Genomic DNA, 13,688 nt, shown 5'->3' on the forward strand with positions numbered 1-13,688 from the left:
TTCTATCATAACGTGATTTATAGCCTCCAGAACTTCTTGTTCCACAAGTACATATTGTATTCTGAGGTGTCAGATCTTATAGTTATCCCCATTAAGTTTTTCATCCTTGTTGAGTTCAGCTATAATGTTTTTGGTTGCCATAATCTATTATAAATAAACACATTATTTAGTATTCAGTGTAAATCATATGCATGCAATTTATGATTGACTCAATATTAATTTGAGTTAGTTTACAAAATCAAGTGACAACAATGTTTTCACTCATCATTCGTATGACTAATCAAATCAATATTGATCAACTCTATTACATACATCCCAACAAATGAACTAATTATTTACAATATCATAATTTCTTTAATGAACTGATCATTTAATAAATCATGATTACTTAATTAAATGAAATGATCATTTAATAAAAATGAACTAATCATTCATCATGTCAAACAAACAACATAAATAAATGAACATATCATTAATATAAAATTATGCTGCATATTGTTAACATATAACCGACTGACATGAATGAAATGGACTAAAATTATTCATACATAATGAAAATAACAATAACAAAACTCTAGTAAATTAGATAGACTACTACCACTCCCACTAGGACAGACACTAGTGCAGTGGCCAATATTATCCCTTTCAGCTTGGACTCATTTGGGGTAATCTCAGGCAAGACAGCTTCATGATTTTCTATCGGATCCTTAATTGGATCCTCTTCTGGATTCTCCTCGATCATTTTCGGATCCTCTTTAAACTCTTCCGGATCCTCTTCAGTCATATGGTGAAGCAGTTCCTCACATAATACTGAATATGTGACACGTCCTTGATGACACCCCCAAATATAGTCTGCTATCATCCTAGGATTTTCTGGCAATGAGCACATCAAAACCCAGATCTTATAATTGCCCAGGACTAGAAACTCTTCTTGCTCAAGTTTCCAAAATAGATCATCAAGTCATCCAATGTGTCCGTCGACTCCATAAATAGAGTTATACTCTATCTCCTAAATATCTTCCTTGAGCTGATTTCGTCGCACTTCGCGACGAGTCAATGTGGTAATCGTCCGTGCCATATGAAAAATTGAAATTAAATAAGTCAGTACAAAACCGACTAACTAGTACAAAACCGACTTAATTTAATTTATACAGGCATATTACCAACATAATAAATCAAGAAGAAAAACAAATCTTCTCGATTTTCAGGAGTCTAAGTCGACTGACCTATTGGATCGATTGATTTGGAATCCAGATCCTAAACTTGGTCCATAGTCCTTAATTAGAACTGATCTAATTGGACATGAATTTTTGTACCTATGTTCTATTACTGTTTGATCTAAGTCTATTTCAGTCAATTTCTGACTTATTGATCAAACTCAGGTCTGTTTGATCAAACCAATGCCCATTGGTTTAAGTTTGACTAATTAGAACAAATCTAATCATTTGATCAAATCTAACCCAATAGAAAAAATCTGATCATTTGATTATATTTGGTTTATGTCCAATTAATCAATCCAAATTAATTTGGGTTTAGATCAAATTGATACGATCAAACCAATTAATGATTTGATTGGACCAAAATTGATCTAATCCATCTTTCATAAAAAGTGAATTAATTGAACTCAATATTCAATTAATTATCGCATGCATATAATAATAATAATAATAATAATAATAATGCTAAGCATGCATTCGTAAAATTCTACAGTAAACTTGCATTTGAAAAATTCTACAGTAAGCATGCATGGATTTTCATCACTCGATTTTTTTTTTTGATTTTTTTAATATTTTAAATTAAAAAAATCAATTAAAAAAAATTAACATTCCCTTATATAAATTTCTAATACATTAATATATCTCTTCAACATATTACAATATTCAATAAATACTTAAATTTATTTTATTTAAATTTTTTTTATTTAAATTTTTTTTAAACCAAACACTATAACCTAATTAGGAAGCCTGAACCCTAGAGGTAAAATCTAAAAAATAATAATTTAAAAATTATAACCCAAAGCCTGAACCCTAGAAATAAAATTTTAAAGAAAATATTTTAATTATTTTTTTAATTCAAAATTTTTAAAAAAATAAAATGAGTAATATCCTCTGCGTGCGCATAGTTGCACACTGTACGGGCGCAGGATATCAAAATCTTTTATTTATATATATATATATATATATTAAATGAAACTTATCAAAAGCATTTTTTTCCCGCTTCACTTTGCCCACGTTGCGCACTCCGTGCGTTGCACGCCGCACGCCACGCAATTGCAATGGGACTCAGTCACTGGCGATGCCAGCCTCCTGCCTACCTATGGAGGTAGTTTTCGGTCCTTTCCAGCATCTAAATTGAGTCCTTCTCAACTTGATGAGGTTGCCGACGATGGTTCTATTTGTCCCAGCCACCAACACATAATTGGCCAGCCGGGACGTCATCTCCGACCACAGAATGTTGTTGCTGGCATATCCCCATAGCCCGAGCCCTGCTCGGATGGAAATCATGACCTTTGTCACAATTTTGGCACAGTTCGATGCCAAACATCAGTGATGACATCAGTGATGACATCAGCGATGACTCATTCGCTGACTTGCGACCTTGTCGCTAGTCTCCTCCTGCTGCGATGCAGTCGTCGACTCTCCTTTGCAGCGACCAAACTATCAGCCACGGGAGCACGAAGATTTTTGACCGAAAGTCACCTTCGTGACTCGTTGCGGCGTGTTTAACGACGAGGAATAAAATATAATTTCTAATGCTTTGATACCAATGTAGGAATTATATTGTAATTAATTACACAAAAACAACTAAATACTTACAACGATTTTCCGCAGATCTGCAATCGACGTTGGCAAGACTCATTGTCGGAAGAACGATCACAGGATCGGAAGGCTCTCCACAATTCCACGAACCAAATTCCACCACCTCAAATACTCTTCCCTCTATCGTCTTCTCACGTCTTTTTTCTCAAACACCTTAATGTGATCCTTGAACGCACTATTTATAAAGAGAAATAATTTAGGGGTATAATAGACTTTTCCATTAAGAGTAATGGAGAACGTAGGCATGTTCCCACGTTCCCACTTTTCTCATTTCCTAAAAAAAAAAGTCTTAAAATAAGGATATTTTTAAAATAAAAATAAAATAGTATGTGATTTTGATAATTTTAAAAAAAGTATAGTGTCTTTTGACGAAATAATAATAATGCTTTGGGACAAAATGTGCAAATTAAAATAAAGGTACGAGGAATAAAATGAGAAGAAAAAAAATACTAGTGAAAGTAAATAAATGAAACTATGGAAACTAATTTATAAGGTTGAAATCAATCAAATAATTGGCTTAAAATTTGACTTGAATATGGGTTGGTGAGATACTCACATTATTGTTGGTAACATCTCACATCTTTACTTACATTTCACCTACCAAACAATTTTATATCTCTTCTCTAAACCCTGCTTGAGGTTTAATTTTATAGCTCTCGTCTTAAATAACATACTAAAAGCCACACCTAACCTAATAATTGAAATACGAAAGAATAAAAATATAAGTTTTTTTTTAATAATTTAGATATCCTTCGTTCAATTAACTTTAAAGGTAAACGTTCTAGAATACAACTTATGTAAACTTAGAGATTAATCTTTAGAATATTCATTTTTCATGTGATTTAGATTCTGATTTTTTTATTCATCATTACTCAATCTTGGGGTTATTTTAATTTATCTGGTAACTTTACGGTTAAGATGGTTAATATGATTAGGAAAAAAGATATAAGATAAAAAAAATATGGCAAAAATAAATAAAAAAACACTCTTTATTATTTTTTTTCAAAAAGATAATTTTTTAAAGAAAATGTTAAAATAACCCCCGATATCTACTGCAACATATAGCAATTACAATATAATTACTAAAATATATTAAAATAAATTAGTTTAACTTAATCAAAATTATTACACCTAAAAATTATTATATTAAAATATTTGTTTGTCATCTTAATTAAAATTATTTAAACTTAATTAAAATTGTTTAAACTTGATGAAAATCATTTTAAAATACCTGATATTAATCAAGTTAAAATGATTTCGATCAAATTTAAATAAGTTTTAAAAACAATTAATAAAGATTATTTTGATATAATATTTGTAAGGATAAAAAATAAATTAGAATACTTTTTAAATATTTTTTAAAAAATATCCTTTGACAAAAAATATAAAAGGGCATCTTTTAATTGTTGCCCAAAAAAATAATTAAAATATGAAATATGAAGATTAAAAAATATGAAAGGCAATTTGTTACTATTTTTGGAATCAAACTCCTCAAAAAAATAATAAAATAAAATTGGGCCCACACCAACCGACGGCTCCAGATCCAACCAAACGATTGCGACGTCGGCCGCCCACCAATGTTGTACGGTGCGTCGGTGCCGCGTGTCCGCCGTTATCAGATTCAGATCAAGGCCTCGACGAGACACCGTACACCCGATATATCCCATCCTATCTCGCCACTTGTGACGTAAAAAGGAAGTCTTAAAGGGTTGCCTTGTGCCGGTGTTACCGAGGTAAAACCGGACTTTAAAAAAGCGTGAGGTGACGAGTTAAGACACGAGGAACGTCATCTTTTCTCCCTCGCTCACCCACAAAGACGGCACACTGCCTCTTCCTTGCTCTCCCTCCTTTTTCCAGATCTATAAACACTCCAGATCCTTCGCCTCCGCCTCGTCGCCTGGATTCGATCGCGTCGCGCCGCATTGCCCGCGCAATCCGAGGCCTTGAGGTTGTTCCTTCGTTGGGTGGCAGTCGTAGGCGGGGTTGGGTTCGAGGAGGGAGCGGAGGCGGGAGAATGGGGGCGAAGTACACGAAGGGGTGCACCGGGTGGCTGATCGTGCTCGTGGTGGCGGCACTGGTCGTTGCCGCCGTCTTCTTTGCCGTCAAGAAGAAGCACCACCACAGAGACGTTCTCCCCGTGCCGGGGCCGCCAGGGGCCCTCGACCAGAAATACGCTGATGCGCTTGGAGTGGCTTTGCAGTTCTTCCAAGTTCAGAAATGTAGGCGCTATAACTCTATTCCTCTTATGATCCTTTGCCCCATTCTTAATTCATACTAAGATTGCATCTTTTGTTGTGAAATGGATTTACTCTACTGTACATTTAGTCAATTTCCCCCCTTGTTTGTTAAAAAATGTAATCTGTAATGCAATGTGCAATTCTTCCGATCTCAAATCAATAGTTCGACCTAAATTTGCTTATGCGAACGTCTTTTCCCCCCTTGTTCCTGAATTTTCTTCCAGATTGGATCTATTAATCACCTCCCCTTTTATCTATCTAGAAGGATTCTACATTTTTTTTTTTTGGTTCGAAACGATTATTGGAATTCTCACCGTCCATTGACTTGGAAGTGAAACAATTCTTTATAGCTGGATCAGACTCTCTTTTTTTTCTTCTTTTTTCTGCACAATGTGGACATGACAGATCCTAGTTTTGTGCTTTTCTTCAGCGGGTAAACTGGTCGATAACAAGATCACTTGGAGAGGGGACTCAGCTTTGGACGATGGAAAAGAAGCGGGATTGGATCTCTCTAAAGGAATGTATGATGCAGGTGATCACATGAAATTTGGTTTTCCGATGGCATATACTGCAACAGTTTTATCATGGTCGATCCTTGAATATGGGGACCAAATGTCTGCTGCCAAGCAGCTGGATCCGGCTCTAGATGCTCTCAAGTGGATCACAGATTATTTGATCAATGCCCACCCTTCTGACAATGTGCTATATGTCCAGGTGATAAGAAGTTGCATGCTCTTATATTCCCTGTTTCCATAAATTAGGACACCAAAGTCAGAGATTTGACTTTCTTAATTCTCTAAGGCGGCTTAAGATTCCATTTAATGCTTTTTGATTGACCATTGTCATCATCTTGATTTGTCTCCAAGATCTGTTTGGGTCAAAGAGGGATAAGCATTAGGCAAAAGTATTTATTTTCATTATGCCTGTAATGTAGCTTTGCATGCAGACAAATTGCAAATTTGCTTCTCTTTCTACACATAGAATCTGATTTCTGACACCAGGGAAATTTTTGTTCATCCACCCGAAGTTTACTACAACAACAACCAGATGTTTATTGGCTATATGGATTCTCCTACGCCATTAAACTCGATCCCTTAATATATCGTCATCTATATTTAAATGAATTTTATCATGTTTTATCATTGCTAACCAAGTTTCCTTGGGTCTCCCTCTTTCTCAATTAATTTGCGTATTTGTCACAGTCTCATGTTGTCTAATTAGGACATTTATTGGTAACCTAAGTATATGTCTATACTATCTTAAACACTTGAAGTTTAGTACTTTTTTTCAAAATGTCCTCTGAAGTTTTGAAATAATCAAAATACCCTCAAGAAGGACAGAGTTTCACCTTGTCATTTCACCATATATCCATTAATTCATCTACCTTTTTCGTGAAGTAACAATGACAATAATTAGGGGGTGTACTGACAAAGAGTTTGAAAGCATGGAGAGGACACTTTGTAACTTTGGGGGGACATTTTCAAAAGAGAATGCATACCCAAGGCTGATATGAGATTTTCCCTATTTTAAACCAATTGCCATTTTTGTCAATGCACTGGAAAATTTGTTCAATGGTAACCTGCAAAAGAAGCCAGCAGTGTAATAGGCAATATTAGTCCTTATATTACTATCTTTTTGTGTGTGTGTTACTATCTGTTATCAATGTGACTGCCAATGAACATGTTTGGCATTGCATGCTTATGTTATCCATGATTAAGTCTGGAAAAAAAATTCAGTTAGGTTGTTTTAAAGTGTAACTTACAACTTCACCTTATTTAATGTAAGTTTCGTGCCGTGCAACTCGTAATCCCTTCAATGTAAGTGAAAGCACTCATTGCAGAGTGCTAACATTGTTCTGTTTTACTTGACACCCATATTTCACCACTTTAATCATCTTCCTTTGTAGGAAAATTTAACTGTCTCATCTCCTTAATCCTACATATTAGTAGTAGTATGACAATTTTGTACCTGTCTAAGAGACCGTTTCAGCTAATTCTTGTCTTCTTTCATCTCTTTAACACTATACTGACTGAATTTTTGGTTTGTTCTTTTTCTTGGCTATAGGTTGGAGATCCTGATATAGATCACAAATGTTGGGAAAGACCAGAAACAATGACTGATAATAGACCAGTTACTCAGGTTAACAAATCTGCACCTGGAAGTGATGTGGCTGCTGAAACAGCTGCAGCCATGGCTGCAGCTTCGTTAGTTTTCAAAAGTACTGACAGTAGATATTCAGATGTACTCCTTCGACATGCTGAGAAATTATTTACTTTTGCTGATAATTATAGAGGTATCTACAGCAACAGCATTCCGAAGGTCCAGACTTTCTATAATTCTACTGGATATGGAGACGAACTCTTGTGGGCAGCTAGTTGGCTTTATCATGCCACTGGTGACCAAAGTTATTTAAATTATGCTACGGTAAAGAATGGAAATACTTTTGCCGACTGGGGTAGACCAACTTGGTTCAGCTGGGATGACAAACGTGCTGGTACTCAGGTGCATATTCTTGTTCACTATGTGATACTTCTGCTTCAAGAGTTCAAACTGATTTTTGTATGACATGATCCTTTAGACTCTTTCCAGTTACTGCTTAGTATGCCATTTTAGATCCTAAACCTCTTTGCAAAGTGCTTTCTATGCTTCCCCTTGATGTGACGAGAATCTAGATTATCTAATGAATAATACTACTACTCAAATGTTTCATAAATACTGAATAATCGATAGGTCAATCAAATTATTGTTTATTTATGTCACTAACATACATATCAAGATCAGGACCTGTAACTTGTAACTTGTTGAAGTTATTTACAATCTGTTGTTCAGATACTTTTGTCCAGAGTGCATTTCTTTGGTGCAACACAATTTTCGAGTGGAGAGATGAATGGCCTCCGATCGTATAGAGACACAGCTGAAGCTGTTATGTGTGGTTTGTTACCAGATTCTCCAACCGCCACTTCTAGTAGAACAGAAGGTACATGTACCATCAGCATATTATCATAAAATTATATGCTTTCGATACGTCTCATCTTTCTCAGTTCCTCATGAAAGTTCTAGGTACTGGTATAATTTAATAGGAATGAATTCACTTTTATATGGTCGCTGAATGTTCGAAAGAATGACACTGATGATGACTTGATAATCCTATATATGAATACACACACACACACACAAGCGCACAAAACATAATCTCTAAAGGCTGTGAGTTTTCATATCACAGGTGGTTTGGTATGGATAGATGAGTGGAATGCTCTTCAACATCCTGTGGCTGCATCATTCTTGGCTGTCGTTTACAGTGACTACATGCTTACTTCTCGCACGCCAGAAATACAATGCAGTGGGAAAACTTTCACCCCGTCTGATCTCCGAACCTTCGCTACATCCCAGGTGATTATGTGAGCATTGTTGTATTCGGTCAAAATGGTGTTCTAAGCTGAATAACTGATGACTGCATGATTAGTATCAAGCTTAAAATGTTGCTAGACTATTCTTGTGCTATCAGGTGGATTACATATTGGGCAACAATCCAATGAAGCTTAGCTACCTTGTGGGATATGGAGATAGCTACCCGCAACAGGTTCACCACAGGGGAGCATCGATTCCAGTAGACGCCAACACGGGATGTAAGGGTTTCCAGTGGCTCTCTTCTACTGAGCAGAATCCAAATGTAGCCACGGGAGCACTTGTGGGCGGACCATTTAAGAATGACTCATACATCGATCTGCGAAACAACTCAATGCAGAGTGAGCCTAGTACCTACAACAATGCTGCACTTGTCGGATTGTTATCTGGCCTGGTTACCACCTCGAGTGTAGCCACTTCCTTGCGCTGATCAGCCACTGCTTTTACACATTGCTTGGATGGCATCTCGAATTGTATATCTCTCTTAGTGAGTGAGTGAGTTCCCTTCACTATGTTTCATGAACTGTTGGTTTTAGACATCGATACGATGGCGTCTCGATGTTCATTTGGTGTACCCTAAACATCCTTGTTCATGTTGCTTCATGATATTTTACGAGTCCTCTGATGATAAAGTCATTGACAAACTTATACGGCAGAAGGAACTAAAGAAGCAAACACTCTAGACATTGCCCCACCAAACAAACTACACTCCTAGTAGCGGCCGGCCAAGGATGTGGCCGGAGATGATCTCCATGATTGGCAGCTCTACCGTGCAGTTGGGGACGTAGACTCAGCGATGTCGACTTCAGGAGGGCGGCAGTCAAGCGTGTTGTTGGTGGTGCAGCTTTTGGTGCGATTCAGCAAAAGCTGCAAAGCCATGCACCCCAGTCCTGTCCTGTTTGAGAGTTTTGACAACTTGGCGGCTGTTCGATCCTTGTTCATCGACTCCACAATTTGATTTTCAGGATTTCCTGGAAAAATTCGAGAAGGAAAGGATGAATTACATAAAAGCTTTCTTTCCTTCCTGTTGTCAAGCTCGGATAATCCTTCTTTGTGTATGATCCTATTTGAAAACTGCAGAGAAGACGTGCGGTGGATCAGTGATTGACTGAGAGAAGACTTCTTACTTCACAGAGAAGCTCTCTTTTGATTTTGCGCATACGAAGATGAGCCAACAAAACGTCAATGCCTAGAAATCAAAGGGAGAGTCCCTGGCGAAAATCCTCCGACGCTCAAGTCAGTATAGCCCCAAATGGGTGAAAGAAGAATAGTAAGGAATGTGCACACGAGAGTAAGCTTCAAATGTTCAGAAAACGTACCTCGCTAACGGAAATGACCCCCTTTATATACCACTTCTCAAAACCTCTGCAATCGTGAGGTGGTGAAGTGTGTCAGAGGTTGTTAGGTAAAAAAAAGTGTACAACCTAGGCAATGTACAATAATTGTCCTAGAACTTTTTCATTTATCCACATGTATACCTATTTTGTCATTTATAACTTATGTCATTGTTGAGATTGTTGAAGGAATATGTTGTTATAAGTAGTGTGTTGATAGGAAACATGATTATCCCTGAAGAAAGTTCTAGAAGAATATTCTTTGACATGTGGTTATTATTATGATAGGTTGCTAGGATTCTTTACTCATGTTGTCGGCTGAGTATATCCTGGCCGACTCATAAGATCGGTTGTCTTTATGCCTGTCATTACATTAAGTTGCTCAATTGTGTTCCGCAATCTCTACTCATATTGTTGGCTAAGTGTATCGCAGCCGGCCCCTAAGGCCGGTCGTTTTTATATCTATTCTTATATTAAGCTGCTCAGTTATGTTCTGCACAGTATTAGCGATCCATTTGGCAAATAATATGATGCATTGGGCGTGCTGAAAATCCATTTGGGAATTAATATGAAGTCGAGTGTCTTAGGCTTGGCCAACCTTCTATCTAGCTGGGCATGTATAGAGAGATTTAAGAAGTTAAGCGCCTTAATCCCGACCAATCTTTATTTGGTTGGACATGCATAGAGAGATTTATGATGCTAAGTGCTTTAAGCCTGTCAGACCTTTATTTGGCCAAACATGCATAAAAAGATTTATGAGAATTGGGGAGATCAACCATTATTCTGACCAGACCCATGGCTAATTAATTGCAAGGTGGGTCAGACATTCCGACTGGCCTATAAGACCGACCATCTTTAGACCTAATCGGGCATGCTATCTTTTCAATTCAAGACTAAAGCACTAAACTCCTTATGTTTGATCGATCTTCTCCCGAACGGCTTACAATTCGGTCGGACTGGACCTGAAAGCCTTAACGCTGGGCAAACGATCAAGTCAGGTGGGGAATGTTCTCTTCCCTTAACTTTGATTACCATGTCGCCTTAACCTTGATCGCCACGTTACCTTGACCTTGACCGCAACATCATCTTCTGGGTCCACTCATTACAACCCGTATCACTAGCTTCCCCTTCAAGTATAATCAAAGGAGGTGTAGCCAACTGACTGACCCCAAGTTCAATTTTATGCCCACTCACCCCTTTTGCTAAGGTCGTCCGAAAATTCATGTTCTCCCTTGTGCCTTGGATACTTAGTAATATTTTTTTTTTTTCAAAAACTATCTGTTAGATGCGCGTTGTTCATAAGGGAATATTGAGGACGCACAGAGAGACACTTTGGTAGCGAAATGATTTGGCTATCACCTCCATCATAAATGTCTACTTATGGGTGGATGCCACGTGGCACCACTCCTCATTTTTTGAAACAACCAATGGCCTCTCTCCTCATGCAAATTAACGGTTCGTTGCGTATCTAATATTTTGATTAAACGGTGGTAATTAAGTTATACCTTGTAAAAAAAATCCTAAACGACATAGAATCCTCACACTTTATCTTTCGTCTTCCTCAATTTTCTCCTCCGGTGACTTCTCTTTTGCAAACTTCTTCCTTTTTGTGCCCTAACTGACCTAGTAAGTTGTTCGTTCTTTGTTTGCATTCTCTCATGGCTCAAGAATCTTTCATCCCCTAGTATACTTTTACTGTCTCAAATTTTGATAAGTCTGATAGGACTTATATCCGTTCTCGATATGAAATCCTCCCGAGTTATCGCATCGTCATCCCACTCATCCTCATCATCCTCCTGCTAACCACATCACTTTCTTTAAGGACCAATTAGTAGCAAGGTTACGTTTTCCTGTCCATCCATTCTTGTCTGAGGTGAGTCGGAATTTTAATGTTCCTTTGTAATAATTTACCCTGAATGCAATCCGCGTTATGTGCGGCATGTTCATGTTATTCCACTTATTCAACATTCCTCCTACTCCACGCAACCTTTTTTTTGTTTTCCTACCCTAAAAAATCAGAGCCCGGGTCTTTCTTTTTCAGTCTCATCCAAAATTGATTTTCTTCGAGGATATGCCCTTCTCGAATAAGGGATGAAAATCTCGCTTCTTCATTGAGCTACCTGAACTTGCCACTTGGTCTACCGAATGGTAGTCCTTCCTTCCTCCTCTTTCGAACCTTGGAAATTATAAGCATGACCCAACTTTCATCTCACATTGCACTAAGTTGAGTGGTTAACACTTCAAAATTCACAAATGGTTGCACGAAGGCCTTCTGTACTTGTTTGGCTTGAGCCTCATTCGAAAGAAGCTTCCCTGTTCTTTTAGTAAGTTTAGATAACTTAGTTATTACATTATCACTAGCTAAGATTTTTTTTTATTTTACGCAGTGGACGCTATTTTTGAAGCATTGGTTGTTGAGGAGATCAACTTAGAGGAAGAGGAGCTCCTTGCTTAGGAGCAGGCATTGTTAGCTGAGTGGGTTGCCTAACCGACCGTCCCTTCTAGTGGAACCTCTGGCAGTCGGACGACTGAATCCAGTGCGACCACTGCCTCTGGGGAGTTATCTCCTGATTCCCTCATGGTATCTGAGGATTCTCCTATGGAAGTGGAGGCCGCCCCAAATAAGAGACGTAAGAGGTGTAAGCTCGTGCATGCCCAAGTCCTTGAAGTACAAGCGCCTTCCACTGAAGCGCCCTCCTAGCGTTTATCTCTTGCTCGGGAGGTTCTCGTCTGGGAGGAGTTGTAAGAACAATCTTCTAAGCCGACCTTGTTCGCCCTTCCTTCCGCCAGTTCAACGCCGCAACCGCACAAGCACATGAGGTCACTTCTCCACCTAGCGGCTCTCTGTCTCCTGCTCCGTTGTGGCTCCTCATGGGAGGATTTTTCCGATCTCCACTTCTGCTGCGCCGAGGAGGCCTTATCAAATTTTGACCACCTTCGATTTACCGTCCGCCTCAGCCATGGTTTCTCCACCAACCACCCCTCCACCTACTGGCTAAATACTACTGAGGGTTCATTTAACAGATGCCTGGAAGGATACAAGAAACTAGCTTATGAGCTTAATCTAGTGGAGCTGGCTGATAAATACTCATATGAACTGACTAAGGTAATATAATTTTATTTATTGTTTCTCATATTAGATGTTTCTAATGTTATTTGTCTTCTAGCGCTGGGTGATCGGGATGAACCTTCCACAGCAATTTTCTGCCCTGGCTTGGGAAAATGAATCCCCGAGGCAGCGCACTTTTGAGGCTTCTTCCATATGCTCCTGTGATTGGCTGAGCGAGCTAGAGACTCAACTTCAAGAAGCTCAAAGGTTGGCGAAAATCGAGCTTGATAAAGTAGCCAAATTAAAGACCACTCTGGAAACTTCTGAAGCCCAACTCCGATCAGACACAACTCTCTGGGCGAAAATGTAGGTAGAGTTGGACAAGAAATTTGTAGAGGTACACCTTTCTTCTCAGCTAAAGGAATTAACAGTGACATATGACACCAAGCTAGCCACCAAAGATTATGTTGGCTGCTTGAAATGCTGAGAGGGATTCGCTACGCTTGGACCTAGTGACCGCCCAGGCCACACTATCTACCAAAGAATCTGAGCTGGCGGGTCTCTCGATCGAATTAACGGCCGCTCGGGCGACATTGGCGGTTTACCAAGCAGAAGACCACGAGAGATTTGAAATAAGAAAAAAGACCTTCCTTCAATCAAGCGAATTCAATGCACCCATCGTCAGCTCTATCAACAAAGCTTTTCTTCTTGGGGCGGATGGTGTGTTGGATCGAGACCGCGCTAGAGGGGGGGGTGAATAGCGCTCATGGTTAAATTTTACGTTTATCGGAATCGTGAAAATATCAGAGTTAAAACACGCAGCGGAAAGTAAACAAACACACAA

The 13,688-nt window shown here is 38.5% G+C and overlaps 1 protein-coding gene across 1 annotated transcript; it reads left to right on the plus strand.

The window, feature by feature from the left end:
• Positions 1-4,601: 4,601 nt before the first annotated feature.
• LOC121976170 (endoglucanase 24-like) lies at positions 4,602-9,069 on the plus strand. Its single transcript, XM_042528207.1, has 6 exons — positions 4,602-5,038; positions 5,487-5,770; positions 7,121-7,558; positions 7,886-8,033; positions 8,280-8,446; positions 8,562-9,069. The coding sequence occupies exons 1-6, from the start codon at positions 4,834-4,836 to the stop codon at positions 8,889-8,891; spliced, it is 1,572 nt and encodes a 523-aa protein (XP_042384141.1). The 5' UTR covers positions 4,602-4,833; the 3' UTR covers positions 8,892-9,069.
• Positions 9,070-13,688: the final 4,619 nt, after the last annotated feature.

This window comes from Zingiber officinale, chromosome 4B (genome assembly GCF_018446385.1).
Source record: "Zingiber officinale cultivar Zhangliang chromosome 4B, Zo_v1.1, whole genome shotgun sequence".
NCBI lineage: Eukaryota > Viridiplantae > Streptophyta > Magnoliopsida > Zingiberales > Zingiberaceae > Zingiber > Zingiber officinale.

Coding starts and splice junctions, on each gene's coding strand:
- LOC121976170 (XM_042528207.1), top strand. CDS start 4,834: ATGGGGGCGAAGTACACGAAGGGGTGCACCGGGTGGCTGATCGTGCTC. Junction 5,039..5,486: donor GTTCTTCCAAGTTCAGAAAT/GTAGGCGCTATA, acceptor GCTTTTCTTCAG/CGGGTAAACTGGTCGATAAC. Junction 8,034..8,279: donor CACTTCTAGTAGAACAGAAG/GTACATGTACCA, acceptor TTCATATCACAG/GTGGTTTGGTATGGATAGAT.